Consider the following 21,163-nt stretch of genomic DNA (forward strand, 5'->3'; position numbering starts at 1 on the left):
GCGCAAAAAGAAAATAATCCTGGCATGATGTCATGTCAGACAGTTACAAACTACTTATTCATTTCTTGATTAATTAAAAAAGGGAATAGTTTATTTTCATTGATTAATCGGGTGTACAACATTCTGAGTTACAACTCATAAAACCTTTAGAAATGAATTACGACAAGAGTGAAAAATTATTCAACCAATCAGACTGAATTTATGTAACTTTTGATTATTGTGATTTCAGTAAATTTTATTTCCAACATTAAATGTTAATTAAATGTTCAATCTGTTTTATTTGAGCTTGTTGAGAACAGGGTAAAACTTTTATTCTTAGCAGTGACAGATGTGTGACGGAGCCTCCACATGGTCAACATAAATAAGGACATGACCTTGTTGTCATCTCTGTTTGCAGCAGCCCCGGGAGGCAACAGCTGACTAAAAGTGACACTGTCAATCAATCTTCATGCACACACGTGACAGCATTAGCCCAGAAGGAAGGAAATAGCAACACCGAGAAGAGATTCTGGTTTATCCAGGCTATAACACCATGAACTCATTTCACTGGAACCTATACACAAAATTCATCAGAAGATTTAACCTCATTAACAGTAAATAGAAGAAAACTCTGAGTGGTATTTATATTTATACGGACCGCAAATGAACATTTAATGTCCCACCGTCAGCTGAGGGGAAGCGCTTCTGACACTCTGTGGTGGAACAGAGGAATCGCCTCGTTTCCATCCACAGCACGATGCTCACCGATCCAGTCTCACTGGACTACTTTTCCTATTAGACAGTTTGTTTGACCTTTGTCAGCTTTTACTTCCTATTTAATAATACATCTTCTTAATTCATTTATAATTAATTAATAAGCAATTCTCATTTAAACACATGATTGACTCAATCGCATCGATAACGTAGAGCCAATCCTTGGATGCTCTGTTTCATCCAGACGTCCTATACACACAAGTGGCTCAGAGAGGGTAATTGTCCTCTGACAACGGGCTCTGACCAGTGAACAAGTGCAGCGTGATGTGATTCTGCTTTCTGTCATTTTCACTCAGACTGACGCGATGTTCAAGGTTTTCCAGGCAACAAGACTTTTCCAGGATTCATCAGGTTCTTTGGATCGAGGACATCCTTGATCCCCTGCATGACCCTCATGGTCGCGGGTCCCATCTCCTCCTGCAGCAGGGCTCTCTTTCCCAAACCCACTCCGTGCTCCCCTGTACACGTACCATCCATGGCCAGGGCTCGCCTGCAGGGAGCACAAACCACACCATTTCACTGCAAAACATCTCACTGATATCAATGCTTGTATGCAGTTATATGTAGGTATAATATGTATATGTATTCACATACATTTAATAATGATGATCTTTCTCAGTCATCTGCTCTAATTGGCCTCCTGACAGTTTAAATATTCATTTTATTATCAGTGTGAGTCAATTGAAATTCAGAGGAGGTAGACCAACAACAGTTAATAGAGGAGGGGGAGATTTGTTCTCCAGCGGTGAGGCAGGCAGCTTGATCCCCGGCTTCTACAAGTAGGTCACCACACCTTAATATTCAGGATTGATTCGAAATGTCAATGTTGAAACTGGCCTGTCTGAAAGAACTGGAAGCTTCTTCAATGAGCCACACAAATGACTAAAAACAACATTGTTTGTGTATCACTGATGGTTATTAGCAAGCGTTCATTTGTCTGCTCCGGGCTGCTGTAGAAACGTGTCAATGTTGTGGACAAAGAACTGCTCCAGCTACATTTCTGCCAATAGACCCTCCATTTCTGATTTTTATTGTCAAAAAATAAGCATCAGTGGCTGCATGTGTGTAATTCTGTGTGTCATGATAATAATAATCTCCCAGGTCCCATCTGAATCAACTCCTGAATCATAACTATTCAGCTCTGCAGGTATTGGTGCCAATCTCCATCCACACCGCTGTGGTCTTACCCTTTGACACCCACAGATGACCCAGACCCTGGTCCAGCCAGTGGCCTTCAAAACAGAGCTGAGAAGATTGCAGATGGATTTACCCAAAACTCACCATTTATGGGCAGACGGCACATTATCCTGCAGCCTTATCAAAACACAACACTAAAAGCGAAGTCTTCTGAAATCAATAGCGTCTAAAAAAGATGGGTGAGATGGAGATCCCGACGGGGAGTTGCATTTGTCTGAAGGTAGGTGGGCAGACTGAGAGGGATTAGGAAAAGTGTGGGGAGGATTAGTGAGAAGAGAAAGGAGTTGAAAAGAGAATGACAGAGGAAAACAAAGACGAGTCGCTAAGAGGGAGCAGCGAAGCCTGTCGACCCGTCTGGCTTTGAGGCAGAGCATTCACCGGAGCCTGAAGCATCCCTTTTTGAACCATTTAAAAACAGAGATTAGTGTTATTATGATAATTAAGGATTTGGGTGTATCATTCATGCTTGTGTAAATAAATGAATTCAATAAAACTGAACCTTGTCCAACACTATTAATGCAGTGCAGTAAATGTTACTTCAGGACATTCTTTAAGTGGACCCCAGTTCAAGTGCACTAGTTTTCAAAAGTTTGTAAAACACCTCCAGAGAGGAAAAGTCCCCTCTAGTGGAAGGTTTGGGTTCCGAGGACAGGAGAGGGGAAAGGGGAGAGGTTCAGGGTGAGGGAGAGGGAGAGGACTTCACCTGGCCAGTCTCTCAGTGAACAGATGAACCCTGTGGACCTCCTCCTGGTCATCAGGGTCCATCAGCAACAAACAGTGGAAGTTCCCGTCACCCACATGACCCACCATCGGACCTAAAACGGAAACATGTTCCATTCAGTAGTGTGGAAAAATATTATCTACATCTAAATTTACTATCTATACCCTCCATAAAAAGCCATCAGTACCATTATTGTATTACTAGTATTATATACTAGTACTGTGTTAATGTCAATTAGTTGTCAATTGATATTGATCCTTATAATAATATTAATACAGTTCCATGTGATAATGCACTTTAAAAGTGAATGTAACACAAGAATCAAGACTTTTATAATACAACTTCAATCATCTGCAATTTCAAGTTATTCAGAATGAAAAAGCAAACAGCTGGATCTATTTTTGATCTCTATTAATAAAAACATTGGGATATACTATGTCAAAAATATGACATAGTTCAGAGACTGAACCCCAGTTTGGACTAGATTCTAAAATACTTTCTGTTGCATTGGGTTATATTTTAATACACAAAGAAGTTTCAGAGCACGTTTCTATATAAAATTTTTATGATTCCTATTCTATTGTGTATGAGTGCTCATTCAAAAAAATAACCTTAAGTGAATGTAATTAAATCACGTAATAAAAATGTTCTTAGTGTATATTATAACGTATGTATTACATAACTGACATTATATGTTATAGTATCAGTTGCAAAGAAAATTGAAATACTTGACAGCGTTCCCCACTGCACCAGCCCTCCCTCACATCAGTACACTGACATTAAAATGAATAATGGCTGGCCTGTCTGCTGATTCATCACTTTCTTGTCACTAAGGCCACTGCCACTCTTCACTCACTGTCCTCTCGCTGGAATTTTGCTCATTGTGGAAAAAGTGAAACGTTTTTTTTATTATATCCACCCAATGATTTAGGGAGGGTAAAGATGTTCCGTGACCCGGCTACACATCTACACGCATTCATGAAATCAGGACAGGACATTTCCAGCAGGCGATCCCTGTGATGTAAAACCATAACAATGACACAAACGAAGCCTTTACCCTTTTAATGACTCATCAGAGGTGACTCCACGCCATGTTAACAGCCTTCATAGAGTTCTCCTCACCTGTGATCCTGTTCTCAATCAAGTCCTTCTTTGTCTCCACTATGATCTGAGGAAGTTGGGAAAGAGGCACACACACGTCTGTGGAGTAGGCCTGTGGGGCAAACACACACACACACAAACACACAGAACATAAGGTCAGAGTACTGAAACGACATCAAACAGCCGTCCTTTGCAATCATTTGGATTCAAATCTTACTGTTACTCCACAGAGAGGAGTAAAAGTAAGATGAGAGATGATAACATGACACAGCCAGCTGAATATGGATTCAGCCTTTTGGCATTAGCAGGAATGAACAATGGTTCATTCCTATGACGCTGTAATGTACATCAAGCTGAGGGCTTCACACCAGGTGAAGAGACAGACGATCTCTACCTTGCAGCCAGGTCTGATGGCCAGACACGCGTACCAGGCGTTATGACGTGCTTTCCACAACCTATCCCGTGTTTCAGCATCCAGAGCCCACTGAAACTCTGCACCGTCATTACTCTGAGTGATGTTCTCTGCAGAAACACATGGAAACATACGATCTTCTTTACCGTGAACAGGGTGGTGTTTCAGCAAGTGCTTGATTTTTCCTCTTCAAAATACTGTACAGATCCAGAGCCTGAAAAATTAGTTTTCTTCTGTCCAAAAACAGAACTCAAAAAACATTCAGTGTCTGTCAGAAATACCCCCTCCCCCCACCAGAAGATGGGGGAGATGATTTTTTTAGCTGCAGGTTATTCTTTTACGGAATCATGCCTCAACACGTCGATGTTCCAGTTTGGGTAGGATACTGAACATCACCAATATCACTAAATAAGGAATAAATCCCTCTCCCAGGCCCTGCTCATGAATAAATCACTATCTACCTGTTTATTCTAAACATCGCATTTCTCATAACTTAAAGTAAATTCAGATCATGTTCAAAGGGCGGCGCCCGTACGCTCACACCTGTGGTCCTGATCTGTTCGTTCAGGCTTTGCTCAGAGCCGTGGAACTCCAGGAAGAGGGTCGGGGTGACCGGGTAGGAGAGAGAGCTGAACTTGTTGCACGCATCAATCATCGCATCGTCCAGAAACTCTAGACACACACACACACACAAGAAATGTCAGTGTAAAAATAGGCTGGTCATTTTTACTTTGTGGTTAAACCATTTTTCCAACAGCCTAAAAGTGATATTGATTCTTATCTTCAGAGCTAATTTTATGATACACCCCTCCCTTCTGTATTCTCCTATGCCTGTATGGCAGCTACTCGTTTCCCCCAGCGGATCAATAAAGTTTCATCTCTTCTTTGATTTGTCTTGAAACTGAGTTTTCCCAAACCCAATCGCTCTTTTCTCCATCGCTATGTGGTTGTTTACTTTCCATTAAGTCTAATGGCATCGGCTCCTGGAGAGATAACTGTAGGTCACTGAGTAAGCGCTGTTCTCTGAGTGAAGAGACCGTGTTCATACAGTAAGGGTCCGTTTTACACCAGCAGCAGTGTCTGCTTTTAAGGCTCTCAACAGGTAGATTTTGTTGTCAACGTTGTCTGTGAGATGGGTTCCAGCAGACAATGGAAGGATGGATGGACGTTTCAGAGACTTTCAAAATAATGTGACGTGTGTTGGTCTTAAATACGCTCTCAGAGGAGGCCGGTAATCAGATCTCATCACCGATAGATCTCTAGTTCAACACTGTGTTTAGGTTTCAAAAACATGACACCTGATGTCGTTTCCATTCATTTTCCGTACTGTTTTCCTCCGCTTTCGTGGGTCACGGGGGTTGCTGGAGCACATCCCAGCAGACTCGCAGGCGTAAGGCGAGGAAACGCTCTGGACATCTGATGTCAGTCAGTGTCAGTTAATTCCAGCAGACATCTGGAGCCACATTTAGACCAGAGTCCCATGTGGTCAGTGATGAACATTATCGAGGGGGGGGGGGGTGATGACTGATTATTTAAGCCTGTAGGACACGACTTTGCTGTTATTGTGTGACAAACAGCTAATTAATGAGCGTTTTCACCCTCAGTTGAATCGTGTCATGACCACACACTGGTTGGCACGACGTGTGAGAACTTGAGAAGGAACAAAATATCAGATAGGAGTCATGTGATCTGTCCTGTCTGCCATTTATTGATTCTGATGTTAATTCACATCCAGAGTTCAACAGGAAAGTACTGTCAATTTAAAGCAGCGGCAAGTGGAATGCATTCTTATTTGTCATAAAAGCTACACAGTTAACCCTTTCTCAGATGTAGTACATAATATTACTGTGTATTACATACTGTAATATACTGTATTAAAGTATATGCCATGAGCATGTTGCAGTTATGTATTGTATGGACGCAGTGTCTTATCTCCTTACCGATGCGAGCGATTGGTATTCCTGTTTGGAGAATCTGCACTGTGCTGTCCACAGCAGCCTGGACTGAGGGAAAAGAGCAGACGGCTGACACCATGGCCTCTGGGATGCCATAGAGACGCAGTGTAGTCTTGGTGATTATTCCCAGGGTGCCCTCCGACCCCACAAAAAGGTTTGTCAGATTGTAGCCAGCTGATGTCTTCCTTAAGATTTGCAAAGAAAAGACAGGATGGACGGATGAGAAGAGATGAGACACATAAAGCCGTGTTTTAATGAGTACCTGGAGCGCCGGCCCTTTCCTGCCGTGTGCATGATGGTCCCATCGGCCAACACCACCTCCAGGTTCAAAACGTTTTCCTTCATAGTTCCATAACGCACTGCGTTAGTACCGGATGCACCGGTGGCGGCCATGCCACACAGAGAAGCATCAGCACCAGGATCTGAAATATATACATGACATTCACAACCGATTAAAAGATTTGCGTCAGTTTTATCTTCCAGAATGTGTCCTAACCTCAACCAAGCAATGGGAAACAGATGTGCTATGACTGCATTTTAGTCCCACAGAAGATGAAAACATGTTCAACCTCCCAGTTCACCAGAATGGAAAACAGTTACTGGTAAAAGCCTGATGTGACTGACCAACAGGAAAACAGAAAAGTGAAAGCTGCCCCTACACTGGTCTGACGCTGCTGGCGTAAAAAAACTGACTAGACTGGCTGAAATGTTGGCAAACACAGAAATCCAAAGTGATCGATGGTGTAGTAAACACAACCAAAAACAGAAGATTTTTTTCTGATTATCACTCTGAAGTTCCAGATTGTTTCACCTCATTCATGCAGGTTTACAGTGTCGTGCTAAATGATGCTGCCATTTTAAAATCGTGGTTCATCTGAGCCTTTCCATTAATTAGCTATTGATTATTCCAGTGAAAACTTTTTGTGTGACCGACCAACAGGAAACCACAGGCCAGTGTCTCGCAGGTAGACATTGAGGGCCATCCGCGTCACTCCAGGCTCCACCGTCACGTCAAAATCCTCCTGGTGGAGATGGAGCACCTGATCCATGTTCCTCAGGCTGACACACACACCACCCTAAAGCCAGGAGAAGGACACACAGGGACATAGAAGGAGCACTAACACACACATATAGTAGTATGTGTAAAGATTACACACAGTCGCAGAAGGGAAACGTCTGTACATGGGTACAAACATAAACACTGAATGAATGAATGTTTGTAGAGGAGTGTAAAGATATCAGGTGGACGCAGTCCATTTATTGTTTCTGCCACAGGCCCTCATGCTGCTTCCTCTAGCGAAGGAAAGTCCGCTGGCAGCAGTGGACTTGTAGAACATCTCAGACATTCTGAGGAACCAACTGAAAGATCCGAAGTTCTGCTTCCTGCAGAACTTTTTCTGCAGCCACTCCACAAACCCATCAGTGTGTTATCATTAGTGATTTTGTTGGCAATTTTGTTTATGCAATTTTACTTTAGTATCATTATTAGATTTTATAATGTTTAGTCAATATTACTGTTTATTTACTGTTGGTCAAAGGAACAGTTTTGAATTGCTTTGTCATTTTTATTCTAGAACAGATCCGTCCAAACTTTTTGTAATGAGGACCCGATATTTAAAATAAATTAAAGGTGCACATAAATATTCTGTTATTTTACATTTTAATTAATATGCAACAATCAATGATGTTACCATACGTAGGCATTCAGAAGAACACAACAGGACGAAAAGTTCTGAAAATTCGGAAGAAACATTCTTCAATTCTGTAAACTACAACTGTGTGATAACAGACGTGTTGCTCTGGTAACACATTAACAGATAAACCACTCACAGTAACGTGAAGAGTAAAACTAAGCTCTGGATCTCAGTACGTGTGACAGGTCTGGTGGGAGTCACTTAGTCACGATCTCAAATGATTCTTGTTCAAGTTCACAACAAATAGTCTACTCATACAAAAATGTGGAGACAAACAAGTTTCAGCTTGTCCTCATCCAGCTGGTGGTAAAATGACACGAGAGAGAGCTGCCGATGATTCTGTCAGGGGTGTCCAAACTGTTTCACTGGGGGCAAAATACAGAAAAATAAACGATCTTCTGGTCCACTATTAGAGATAACATGAATGAAATCAGTCAAATATTGGTAAATTATTCAAGATAATTTACCAGTCTTTAATAATAATAATAATAATAATAATAATAATAATAATAATAATAGTAATAGTAATAATAATAATAATAATAATTTTTTTAAAACAGCCTACATCACAACTTTCCATTGATAGATTTTAATTAATTTTGTTACAAAATGGGTTAACAGCATCTTTTTCAAAAAAGCAGCCTCTGATTGGTTCTTAGTCACGATGGAGACCCCTTTTCACTCCCCTGTATAAAAAGGGAATATTTTTATACATGAGGGGATGAGGGGGTATATTTAAATTATGAAGATAATGTATTCTTTGATTGGGCACACAGCTGTGTCTCTGGACATTTGCTGCGGGCCAATTAAAAACTGTGAGCTGCAGTTTGGACACCCCTGACTTGGACTGATTTTTAACCACATCCAGCTTCCAGCCAGTGAAGACATCTAATCATTGGCTTGGGAATCTGAAACCTAGCTATCCCGAGAGAAACGTGGATTTGGATTATAATATAAAAGACATGCACATATTATAGTTTGGGTTGTATTTATGCATTTTTTTAAACAAAATTTTAGTACAATTTGTTCTTCACAATAAAATATTTCATCAGTAAAATGGGTCCTCAGTTGACGTCTCATCATTTTGTGTTGTCTTGTCATTTTCTTGTCTAGTCATGTATAAAAGGTCGTTGCTGGAGCACGCACACACACATACACAAGGTCTCCCTCTTTCTTACCTTCACTGCACTGACCCCGCCCTCCAGACCAGTTCCGGTACCGAACGGGATCATGGGAAGTTGATGCTTATAACAGACCTTGGCTAAGGCGCTGACCTCCTCCACACAGCGAGGAAACAACACCACATCAGGGGGGTGACATCTGGACAGCAAAGTGCAACACCATCACTGACTGAGCTTTTTATTTACAGTTTTTGCAGAATTTAGTGGGGAAGACGTGTGTTTTTACACATGAATCACTGAACTCAGTGCAAATAACACACAAAGAATTAGTACCATAATGGAGGTCCTTGTTATACACAAAGTCAGATAAGCTTTACAACATTTTAGTTTCATATTAAAAACGAGACACGAATGAATCCTTCAGGTTCTGTTCAATTCAGCTTTGAATTCTGGGCTCAGGCCCCAGGAGGATTCCTGTGTCCTCTTCAGGCTGACATGTGTGCTGTGTCTTCAAAGCCTTTCTTCTGTTAGTGCCTCAAGAGTCCTGTTTGCCTGTTTTTTAATATACATGTAAATATATTAATATTGAGTATGCCCAAATATGAGCTAGCATCTTATCCCGTCAATGGACAGATTTTATAATTAAGAGGAATCGAACACCACAAGACCTAGAACACGCTGCAGCTCTTCTGCTCTTATGCTTTATGGGATGAAAGGGAGGTAGAATTGATATTGGCCTGCATGGATGGACTTTAGTTAATAATGAAGTTTACTAGGGGTCAATGCCAAACTGTGTGAAATGATGCCATTCAAGCGTGATATGAGAATAAAATATCAGTGCACAACATAGATGGTCTGAATAGAAGCAAGAGACTTGAAAATATGTAGCGAATTGCCCGTCATTTATTATCAAGTGGGTGCAGGTGATGACCTAAAACAGGTCTGCCTCAAACCAGAAGCTTTTGACCTCAAATTCTATTATGGACTTCTGACTGTCACAGCATTAGATTGATCATTTATTATGAATAATGACCACTTTCTAAAACTCTTTCCATTTCTCACAGGACTCTTAGTAAGAAAGGATTTTTGCAATGACCTCTTATCTGACCCTGGACTTCTGCATTTTTTCTTCCACCAAACCACTGATGCCTGTAAAACCTTTTTCTAAAATGTTTAGGTATAAATACATCTTTATTTACTTTCCATAATACTGAATTATTTTTGCAATCTAGTACGGTTACAGCATGTCTGTGTGACACAGGGGGAAACTAACCTGTGTGCAGACTCATCTCTGCCATGTTGCTCTCTGACAGGCCGGCCCACTGACACTCCATCTTCACCACATATGGACCTGAATGCAGACAGCACACTGTCCACAGCAGCACCCTGGAGACACACGGGTAAAATATCTGTTCATTCACATCTCAATTGAAAGTGTAATAAATAAAAATCAAACTGGCTGCGATGTTTCTCTCAAATATCAAGAGAAATGCACCAAACTCTGTTACGTCTGATGTTTTCCTGCTTGAAAGTCATGAAGTAAGACACAAGCATCATCTGGAATTCTTCAGCACACTCGCATGTGGATGATCAACAGATCTGTGTCACAGGGGAACAGTTAATGAGTTCCACAGAGAAGTGACAGCTAACGTGGTGAAAAGGCTGCAGCCCTCATCTGGTGCGGAAAGTGGTTTTACCTTTGTAACTTAACGTTATGTTTGTTTTGTGTTTGCCAGAATATGATTTTTAGGTCTAGTTGGCTGTGAAAACAGGAATAAGTCATTTATATTGTACACAACTTATTTTTTTTTACTGTGAAATAAGAATGAGGAATATTTGCACTCCTCCTGCCCCTCCTCCTTTTTCACATTTTTCAACATTATTACTACATTATTACAAAGACGTCCTCCTTTGTCAGGGCTGTCCAGTCCAGCTTTTCTCTATCGCCCCCATTTGTCTCAGTAGACAGTAAAGGTAGATTTTCAACATGTATTGCCATTGCAAAAGGTAAGCGATCATCTGATGCTGTCCCATACAAAAAGGTCATACGTCCTAAAGAAGCATGTACGTCAGCTGTACGTCAGCTGGCCCAGGCCATGATGTAGAATGCCAGGCCTCACTAATGTAAGCGTAAATGCCCGTGGATAACACTTCTTTGCTAGACAAGATGAAGTTGTTATCCTGACAGAACTGAATCCTGTGATTGGCAAATTATTAGTTGCTGTCTGAAATATCAACATTCACATCCCAGTGACATTAACAATGGAAGAGCCTATTCAAAGCCTATTTAAATACTGGTGATATGCACATTCAGCATAATGAATTCCTTATCATTATTAGCAAACTGCATTGCAATAAACCAGTCAACATCTATCCTGGCCACATTGATCAATGAGTCAAACTTCTTATTCCATAATATATCTACACCCCCCTGGTATCCTGCCTCGAACTATTCCCATACTAAGATCAGTAGTAGACTCCTCAGCCCCGTGAGAGTTATCATTGAGGGACTTTAAGTTTTCCAAATCCTGCTTTGCTAAAAGTGTCTCTTGTTGACAGAGTTCTCCAGCAGACTGTTCACAACTATGCTGCAAACGCTATCCCCTGCACTGTGTCCCATCTGCAGGCCACAACAGTTATAAAACCCAAACACTCATAATTGTGGAGTTAACAACTGCCCATAGCACCAGCAGCAGAAGCAGGATTCCACCCAATAACTCCGGTTTATGCGGCTCACAGAAGCGCCGGACAAACGCTCCTTCAGGCCAGAGGTCCGGGTTCTACAGATCTCCAACATCGTCACATTCAGCAGTTACTTTAAAAGAGCCAAAGCTGCCGTGAGTGTCAACACTCACCAACTTGTGTGTTTTGATGGTACCCACGGCTCCAATCCCAACAATACCATTGCTGGATTACTTTTTTCTGCCCGTTGGCGCCCATCCGCGAACGCCTTGGGGCTCTGATGTTTTCCCTTCTTCACAACCTGACTCCACTGGGACGAGCATGGCGCAGATGCCATTCTACTAGAACAGGGGTCGGGAAACCTATGGCTCGCGAGCCAGATGTGGCTCTTTTGATGGCTGCTTCTGGCTCGCAGACAAATCTTTAATTCTAAAAAAATTGTTTCATTAGACTGCGCGGCGACTACAATGCCAGTTGGCTATGAGGCAAGCAAATAGACTATTCATTGGCAAACATACATGTTGCTGTGTCTATTTATTTAATTATCTATATGTCAATCACGTAGGTGCTGTAAACGAGGCAGAGACAGTCTGGCCGTATTTTGCTGTTGAAAATAGAGGCCGATGTGCACATGCGCAAAAGGGTCCGCACATAGGCTTTTTGTAAAATCAGGAAATAAACTTCCCTCGTTTTAATCACGTCAACAGCAGCTAATTTGAGAAACCATTTCAAGAAGATGGCTAAAGGGAAAAAAGCAGTGTTGTACTTTTCAGCAGGAAAAGACAGAGGACTTTGCCTTTGTGGAGAGAGCAGGTTCTGCAGAGTGTCTAATCTGTAATCATAAAATTGCATCCAAGAAACGGTCAAATATAACGTGGCACTTCGACACAGGCCATACTACATTTGTGTTGAGATATCCTGCTGGGGACAGCAGGAAGAAAGCATGTCAAGAGCAATGATCAAGACTGCAAGATAGCCAGCAGCAGCTCCGTGTTTGGACCCAACAAGGTGACTGCAATTTGGCTAGCTTTGTTGGCACTTTAGCAACTGTCAGCAAAGGAAAGCCATTCACAGATGAGGACTGTGCCAAAGCATTCATACTTGATGTTGTCAATGAACTTTTTGACAACTTTCCGGATGAAGACAAGATAATTAAACAGATAAAAGGCATGTCTCTGTCGGCATGAACTGTTCACTAACTAACTTCACCCTGACGGAACCTCCTTAAGGGATCAACAAAGATATACTCTACACTACTCTCAGCTATCGTACCATCAGGATGTGAACTCAAATTGAGGCAACGCAGGTGAAGGACATAAATGCGGCATCATTTTTTCTCTTGCTTTGCATGAATCAACAGACATAAACAATTTATCCCAGTTCAGTTCAATGCCTGCATGAAGCCTAACCTCACCACGTGTCAACCAGACTACACAGCCATCAGCTAAACCACATTATTGGTAAGAAATACTCACTATTGATTAGCAACAGCATAACAATGTTATGCCGTACTAGAACCTTTCGCAGCCATTGCCTTCTCCACGTCCAGGGCAGTCTTGGACGTCGGCGTCTGTCCGGCCCTTGTCTTGCTTTCCCCAAATTTACATGTCAGCTTCGGACTCATGACTGAATCTGGGCTGAACAGTGATTTTACGTGTGCTCAAACGTGATCTCATGAAATGCTGTATCTAAATGAAAACAGTAATCGTCACATGGAAAACTCACTCTGGTGATGTTCGCCCAGTTAATCTGACGACACTGTAGCAAGCAGCGGCTGTAAGACGTCACCCGTCTGCTTGGGGCCATGAGCAGTAGCATGTTGATGGAAGTCAATGCCTCACAACAACCCGAGCTGCCTCAACTTGACCACGACGTCCAGTCGAATCCTTTAAGAATTAAACAGGAGATGCAGATCATTATCTATGAGAAACCCTTTTCTAGTTTACACATTTAAGGTCATTTCTGTGGGGGCTAAAATGTTTTCCACTGTGACTTTGAAGAACTTAAAAAAAACTGTAAAATACAATAATTAAAACTTCTGTTTGCTCGCTAATGTCAGCTAGGATCGTCTAACAGCGGCTAACATTGTCCAACAGTGTCCTGTCTTCTCTGCTCATTTCCCTGTTTTCCCCAAACTCAGTCAAAGCAGGTGCTTCTTGAATTTTCCAGTGTTTTAAAGGAAAGTTTGAACAATCCTTTCAAAGTTGTAGATATTTCCTGAGTAACAATGACACTGTTCAGGAAAGAGACGTTCCTTTATTTATGTGAAAATATATAGTCTTTTTTTTTTTTTTTTCACGAGTGGAGTAGTCAAGAGGATCGACGGGTGATTTGGGTGATTGGGAGTCTTTACCATTCATAAGGGGGTCGTTGACCCACCCACCCTCGTGTCAGCTGTTATGGTGACCTTCTGTTATGGAGTCTTCCTCCTCCTCCCCTGTTCAGAGATGGTTTCCTCTCCCAAACCATCTGTCTTCCCTGATGAAACCTGGATTTTCCTGTCCTCAAAGCAGTGGCGTATCGTCCAGGGGGGGGGGGACTGTTGAGTCTATCCTGACCAGACTTCTTTAACTCCTCTCTCTTGAACCATTTTGTCAAACTGGAGAAACCCTCTCTGAACAGAGGAGGAGGTGAAGACTCCATTCATCAGCTGCCACCTTCAGCCCCAAAAAACTACAACAACCATTCACACCTGGGGCAGCTGACAGATCACATGGGGGTGGGTGGGATCCAGCGGATCGTGTTCCTCTCCTGGACTCATCTCGACCTGGACGACCGAGCACCGACACGGACAACAGGTTTAATCATTTAGTGGCAATCCAGATTATTGAAAGTTTCGACCAATTCTGATCAATTTATTCTCGGTTAAAAAAAAAAAAAAAAGCAAATTGCAGAAACTATAACAGTTAACAAAAGTACGAAACTTCACTCAACGCGACCTCCACAAACAGGTTTCTAGCTGAACAACGCCGAGAGTCTCCAGGAGCGGTGCCGTGGGTTTTCACGTCATGACTGACTCTGGGTCGTGTGCTCAAACCTCATGAAATGCTGTATTTGAATTTAAAACAGTAATCGTCACATGGAGAACTCACTCTGGTGGTGTTCACCCAGTTAGTCTGACGACACTGTAGCAAGCAGCGGCCGTAAGACGTCACCCAGCTCGGGGCCATGTACAGTAGCGTGTTGACGGAAGTCAATGCGTCACGCAATCCAAGCTGCCTCAAGTTGAACACTACTTCCGGTCGAATTCTTTCAAAATTAAACAAGATGTAGATAAGAAATGTCATTTCAGATAGTTACAGTAATAGATTTACTGTATATTTGCAGGTGTATCTCTTAAAATCAGATTGTAATCACAAAGTAATTTTTGCCAGTTACTGCAGAGAGAGAAAACTCTATATATTCTATATTGTACATGTAAACTAAACTCTTTGAAGCATTTTTTAATTAAATTTGCTAATTACCACCTCAAAAATATAAAACGATGAAAAATGAAGAAAAAAAACCCCGAAAATTATTTATTTTTTTATGTCAACTTAAGTCACGATTGACGCAGGAAAACATCACGAATAAACTTTTCTATGATTCCAAGCTGGGCATTTTAGCGTTTACTGTTTTTGGTAAGACTTTTACTGTCCCATTATTTGTCGACTCTTATTGTGAAGTCGATGATGTCGTGTACTTCCGCTCGTTCCAAAAGTCGCTGAACTCGAAAGCGTTTGAAATGACGTCACTACGTCGGTCCGGTCGGACGATGGCGCTGCAGTTCAGAGAAACTCTAAGACAGCTTGACGAGTGGACAGAGGCTCCAGGTGGAGGAGTGAAGGTGAACGTAAACATCAGATCAAACCATGTCCTTTTGAAACTTCCGGTTTCGGGTCGTGAAAAGTTCAGTTGTACATATGTCTGCTTTACTACACGTTATAGCGATGCTAAGCTCTCCATTCCACCCACTAGTGCCACACGTACTGTTAGCAGGAACAACACGTGTGACAGTAGTCACCGACACGAAACGTGGATTTAAAGGCTTCTTAACAAAATAAGTGTAAGTACAGAGTACAGAGTTACGCCTTGTTATCTGAAAGTTAATGTTTAGCTCAAGTCAGGTTATCGCGTTGATTACTGTAACTTATGTTGACCGATGTTTCTAATCACAAGGAAATAGCAATTGTGTTAATACCTCAGGAAAATACATGAAAATAAAAGGAATCTTCTGAATCCTGAATGTCGAAGGATATTTGTTCTCTCCTGATGACTGCTTCAGTTTGCATCCCAGTCATGACTGATGTTATTCCTTGCATTAATGCAGGGGGTGTGTTGGTTTTTAACTGGTGCTCATATGTTATTACCCCTAAACAGGTGCATCTGAGAGGATGTACCCCGTGGATCTTCCAGCTTTGGATGAGACTGACCTGACATCAGCATCTGAACTGTATCTGTCTGCTCTGGAGTCACCAGCTCATCATAACAATGACGTATTCCAGTCCTCACAGACGTCAAAGGTACCATCTCTCATAATGTACCCTCATAATGATGGTGAATGTGGTTTTTACTGTGTAATTATAGCATCAACAGCATCAGTGTTAACTACCTTTTAGTGTTGTTAAAGGATGTAATGATGCAAGGAATTCTAGAAAACATACTGCTAAATTAATGTCATGCAGTAACATGTTGTCAACTGGAGCAATGCAATCTAAGAGACATAAAAGGCCATTTCTCCATTTTAATTTATTAGAAAGTATTGTAGGGGTATTGCGTACAACAGAGAATCATGGGAAGGTGACGAATGGGAGCTCTTAAATTTGAGGCCACTTGTAACTGAAAATGCAATTTCTACTGAGTGACATAGGCTACCTTAAACATTCATTCATTCCTCTCCAATGCTCACTTCTTCCATTGTGCTGGAGCCCATCCCAGCCGACTTGTGGTGTGAGGCAGGGTACGTTCATGGCGCAACACCAGTGAATCACAAGGTCACATACAAACACGCACGCACACACTCACACCTACGGGCAGTTTGGAACGGCCAATTCACATGAAGTGCATGTTTTTGGAGGTGGGAGGAAGCCGGAGAACCCAGAGAGAACCGGGTTCCAAGCAGTGTATCTGCTTGGAACATGATGGAGGAGGTTTTTCACTATAGATGATACAAAAAATGATGTGAGTGAAGAACGTCTTCCTGTCTGCTCAGGTAGTGATAACAGCAAGCAATGTGAGGCGGCTGCAGCTCTTTGAAGATGACCGGGCTGACTGCACACTGCTGGCTCTTCACCTGCCCGACGACCCGACACAAGGTTTGGAGCTGAACACATCAACACTCATCGGACACACGAAGAAAGACCGACAGTCTGTTTTCGTTTTCAGTGGTGGCGTTATACCTGCATGAGCAGTGGTGGGATGTGAAGGACATCTTAAGAACAAACAGCAAATCCAGAAGTGGCTTGCTGATGGTAACTATGCTTTGGTTTATCTGTTTGTCAGTCACAACACCACAGATCAGGCATTCCTCCATGAGTTTGAAGAACATGGGAAATGTATTACTGTCTGCTTTTCTGATCATTTAGTCAATAAAATGTAAAAGAATTAGTATAAGAAAGAGCACATAAACATTAGTGCACCTCAGTCTCTGCCCAGGGAAAAGTCTAACCAGGACATTTTGGTTTTATGTCTTTTTGTGTTTCGAGTTGAATTAGTGTTTTACAGCAATGTCACACTTAATGTTTCAGTGATGTCTGGTGGCTTGAGGAAAAACGAGAAAACTTCTCTTTAAACAAACAGAAACTTCATTGTTTGTAAGGATTGTAGTTATTATGTTGTCAGATGCTTAAAATAACAATGTGAGTCTATAAATGAAAAAAAACAAGGACTTTTATTGGATTTACTTCGACCGGCACGTTTGCCCCAAAGGACTTAATTACAGCCTTTCTTTCATGACTTCGGACTGAGGCAATCGACTGGACGAACTCCAAAGGTGCTTGTGTCCAAAAGCATTTTACTCTGCAGCTGTTGATATCAAGCTTTGGAAATCCAGAATAAACAAGGAGGTTGTAGACGCATTAATTTGGAAATCAGTCTTGCCATGTCAGGCAATGAATCATTGAACTGCAACCACGGTAACTCCCTGCTTCCATAACCAGCCTGTGACACTGAACGATTTCTCATCATCTGTTGGTGTGCAAGGAAAACTGAATATCTTCTCATTCATCCTATTTGTTCACTGCAGCCTGTTGATTTTTAGGACTTGTTTTCACGTTTGTTTTCATCTGTGCTCTTTATCATCTAAAGTTAGCGTGTTTTTTCCAGGTGCAGTCGCTTATGGAGAGGGTGATTGTGTTCCTGCTTAGTCAAGTATTGGAGAGGTCCTCAGAGGAGGAGGCATTGTTCTCCCCTCACCCCCGCAATGAGTGCTGCAAACTGCTGTGGAGAGAAGGCCAGGCAGTCGGCTTTTACACCATCAAACATAAAGGTATGATGGAAAAGTAGCCTGAGGGAGGGCTTGTATGCCTTTCTGTTGCCCCACTTTCATAGTTGTTCCTCCTGTAGGTCCAAATTTATTTCGCTAATCATGTGATCTTGAATATAAAGTAAATAATTGTGTTTTGAACTTATGCAGCGCATCACAGTGATTAGCTCAGATTTGAAACTTCACTTATTTTCACGTCAAAGTGAATCAAATTACAGTATTATTATTAGTTTTGGAGACGATAATGTACATCAGTATACTGACAACAAATTTGCAATGAATGTACATGAAATACCTGTTAAAAAATACTGACCATAAATCAAAACTAGGTTTGAATTGATGACAGGATTATTATGTTGGATCTGTCTTTTCGTACATTTGTCTAATAAAAGCAGCCAGCAGACGATGTCTTTACACTGGATTGATCCGATGGTTGTTGTCTATGACACGATTCTCTTGCCCATATTTCAGGCAGCCTGTGTGACAGCTGGAGCAGCCAGAGCTACCTGCTGCCTGTTCTGGACACAGTGCTGGTGAGGAAGAGCTGGAGGAGGAGAGGCTTTGGCCTCCAGATGCTGCAGGACTTCTGCTCCCTGTTTAACACAGAGACGTTTCTAGGAGTCAGCGCTCCATTGTCACCAAGAATGGCAGCAGGTCAGCTGAGGTTCTCCTTTATAACCCCTCATCCCCCCACAAAGGTCATTTATTTATTTACATTCTGTCTGTCAGATAGTTTTTTATATCAAGCACAAAAATGCACATTTCCCATCATCCTTTGTCAGCACTGCACATTTGTGATGTATATGAACAGAAAAATTAAAAATGCCCTCATGCACTCAGTGAGGGCATGTCAAACAACCAAAAAGCTTTTCATTTTAATTTCAAATCCCAAACTTCCCGACTATGCAGCACTGTGGGGACTGTGGGTATTTTACTAACTGGACTTCCATTTTTAAATGAGCTCTCTCTTTACCAAACATATCATCCGGCTGTGTGTTTGTGTCTCCTGTGTGCTCAGTGTGCCGGAGGTTCCTGCAGCAGCATGAGGAACATCAAGAGCGTCTCTATGAGGTGGAAGCACCAGGCTGCTGGTCTCAGCGAAGAAACATCTGGCTCAAACTCCAGCTGGGCAAATATTCCCTCTGTAAGAATTTTTAAATATCAATATCAATTTAAAATTTTAAATATCAATTTTTTTTATTTTTTAAATAAATCTGTCCTCAAGATTCCAAAGATGTTTTTTTTTCTCCACTGATCTACCTTTAATTATACCCTGTGTTGTATACGTGGTCTAATTTGAAACTTGTCTCTCTAGATGTCAATGAGAAGAGAATTTCAGCATCAGTAGAGAGGAATGAAGAAGACTCATCTCAGAAGGTAAATATATCATTTATAGTCCGCTCATATTCATAAGAACCCTCTGTTAGTGTAATACTTATCCGTACAGCAGAGACTTCTGTTACATTTTTCTTTTATGTACTATAACAAAAAGATGCTTTCCCATATTCAACGTCTATTAACATTTAGTTCAAACATCAAACTAAAAGATAGCTGTTGTCTAAGGCTTTTGTACACAAATGGGTCATTGTTGGTATATAGTGCCTTCCTTACATTGATGTGTGGAATTGCTATTGCAATGTGATAGTTATTGTTGCCCATGGTGATGCCATCATGATGCAATTATTGTGTGGTTGTCCTTAAATGAAGTAGCAATGAAGCTTAGTGTGTTGATCTCTGAATCAGGAACTGGGGTGGGTTTAGGTGATTTTTCTTCTTTGTTTTTGTTTGTTTGTTTGTTTTTGTCTTTTTTGTTTTTTCCTTGCCTTGCCTGAAATAAATGAATAACTAAACTAAACTAAAAATCCTCCAATTATGGTCTGTATCAGGTTCAGGCTGACAATAGTAGACTGAAGTCGGCGTCTCTCCACATCGACATTGAGGACATTCCACCACCTATAAGCTCCTCTATGGAACAAATTAAAGCTTGTGATTCAAGCCAGGGAGGAAGGTCCCCAAGCAGCAAGATCTCTGAAACAGGATGTGACCTTCCAGCCCACACTGATGATCTGAACTCTGGGCCTCCCACCAGACCAGCGAAGTCCCGAAACACAAAACAAACTCCAACGTCCAAGTTATGTCACTCTGCAGAGTCCGGCTTAGAGAAATCAGAGGCAGAGAAAACACAAAGAAGTGTCAAACGAGTCAGAAGGTTTTGAGTTGAATCACGGGACACAAACATGGGCATTGAGCTCAGAACCGACCTTCAATGGGAACTGTTCTTACACGTCTAAACCCTTGGTGTGTGGTCAGTCTGTGTGTGTGTGTGTGTGTGTGTGTGTGTGTGTGTGTGTGTGTGTGTGTGTGTGTGTGTGTGTGTGTGTCACGGACTAACTTGACAGCTGACGCAGAACATGACCATGTAAAATGTCAAATGTGGTTTGTAAAAAAGAAGTATTTGGATATCTGTAGAGTTGCCTGAATTAGTTTTATGGTTTTATTTTCTTTAATGTGTTTTTTTTTTAAATTCAGTTGGTGGACACCAAACAAGTGAAAAAAGAATTGATGCAATTTTAAAGGTCCCATATTATGCTTTTTTTAAATTCATGTCATTCAGATGCCAGATGTCCAACTACACTGTATTTGAAATGTCTTGCCCCAAAGTGATCTGTGGTCCTAAATATCTTTGATTGAATATTGATAAAATTACTTCCGCCCCGAAACGCTTGGTGTTAATGGGGTGTGGCTCTGAGCCTCAAATGGAAGGAGTTAAAACTGGCTATTTTCTAACGTATAACAGCTCCACGTCGAAGACACGTTCATAAACATGCTTGACACTTGAATATTTGTTCATCTGTTTATTTCTTTGAGTCATGAAGTTTATATATTTACTTATTCATTCATTCATTCACGTTCCACGCCTAAGATGCCATCACCAGTTCTGGGTCAGACCGAGATGCGCTGCCTGCTGGTGGAGGACTCTGTGATGGAGCCTCATCCTCCAGGAGGAATGGCGTGAATTTCCACACGTCCCGGTCCTATCCTGTCGTTTTCGGAGTTGTTCTGC

General features: G+C 41.6%; 2 protein-coding genes across 6 annotated transcripts; one reads left to right on the forward strand and one right to left on the reverse strand.

Annotated features, from left to right (window-relative positions):
* Positions 1 to 258: 258 nt before the first annotated feature.
* On the reverse strand, positions 259 to 15,086 carry ldhd (lactate dehydrogenase D). The gene is made up of 11 exons (XM_068313882.1): positions 14,729 to 15,086; positions 10,228 to 10,340; positions 9,012 to 9,153; positions 7,074 to 7,215; positions 6,402 to 6,561; positions 6,125 to 6,324; positions 4,728 to 4,856; positions 4,167 to 4,294; positions 3,794 to 3,884; positions 2,654 to 2,765; positions 259 to 1,243 (listed from the first exon to the last, which is right to left on the reverse strand). The coding sequence occupies exons 1-11, from the start codon at positions 14,921 to 14,923 to the stop codon at positions 1,063 to 1,065; spliced, it is 1,593 nt and encodes a 530-aa protein (XP_068169983.1). The 5' UTR covers positions 14,924 to 15,086; the 3' UTR covers positions 259 to 1,062.
* Positions 14,381 to 20,939, forward strand: fam169b (family with sequence similarity 169 member B). 5 transcript variants are annotated; one of them, XM_068313886.1, is made up of 10 exons: positions 14,390 to 14,434; positions 15,594 to 15,681; positions 15,996 to 16,138; positions 16,828 to 16,930; positions 17,001 to 17,086; positions 17,940 to 18,102; positions 18,571 to 18,753; positions 19,118 to 19,243; positions 19,415 to 19,476; positions 19,986 to 20,939. In XM_068313886.1, the coding sequence occupies exons 3-10, from the start codon at positions 16,010 to 16,012 to the stop codon at positions 20,313 to 20,315; spliced, it is 1,182 nt and encodes a 393-aa protein (XP_068169987.1). In that variant the 5' UTR covers positions 14,390 to 14,434; positions 15,594 to 15,681; positions 15,996 to 16,009; the 3' UTR covers positions 20,316 to 20,939. The 5 variants fall into 5 exon arrangements, with proteins under 5 accessions (XP_068169989.1, XP_068169987.1, XP_068169986.1 ...); XM_068313885.1 differs by lacking the exon at positions 14,390 to 14,434 and adding an exon at positions 15,223 to 15,462; XM_068313888.1 differs by lacking the exon at positions 15,594 to 15,681 and having other exon boundaries at positions 14,381 to 14,434.
* Positions 20,940 to 21,163: the final 224 nt, after the last annotated feature.

Source organism: Antennarius striatus, chromosome 4 (assembly GCF_040054535.1).
Source record: "Antennarius striatus isolate MH-2024 chromosome 4, ASM4005453v1, whole genome shotgun sequence".
Taxonomy (NCBI): Eukaryota; Metazoa; Chordata; class Actinopteri; order Lophiiformes; family Antennariidae; genus Antennarius; species Antennarius striatus.

Excerpts from the sequence above, each read along its gene's own strand:
- ldhd (XM_068313882.1), bottom strand. The coding sequence starts at position 14,923 with ATGACATTTCTTATCTACATCTTGTTTAATTTTGAAAGAATTCGACCG. Across the intron at positions 10,341-14,728 it reads ACTGGGTGAACACCACCAGA|GGTGCTGCTGTGGACAGTGT; the intron begins GTGAGTTCTCCA and ends GTGTGTCTCCAG. Across the intron at positions 3,885-4,166 it reads CCATCAGACCTGGCTGCAAG|GCCTACTCCACAGACGTGTG; the intron begins GTAGAGATCGTC and ends TTTGCCCCACAG.
- fam169b (XM_068313888.1), top strand. The coding sequence starts at position 16,010 with ATGTACCCCGTGGATCTTCCAGCTTTGGATGAGACTGACCTGACATCA. Across the intron at positions 17,087-17,939 it reads CCAGAAGTGGCTTGCTGATG|GTGCAGTCGCTTATGGAGAG; the intron begins GTAACTATGCTT and ends TGTTTTTTCCAG. Across the intron at positions 18,754-19,117 it reads GTCACCAAGAATGGCAGCAG|TGTGCCGGAGGTTCCTGCAG; the intron begins GTCAGCTGAGGT and ends CTGTGTGCTCAG.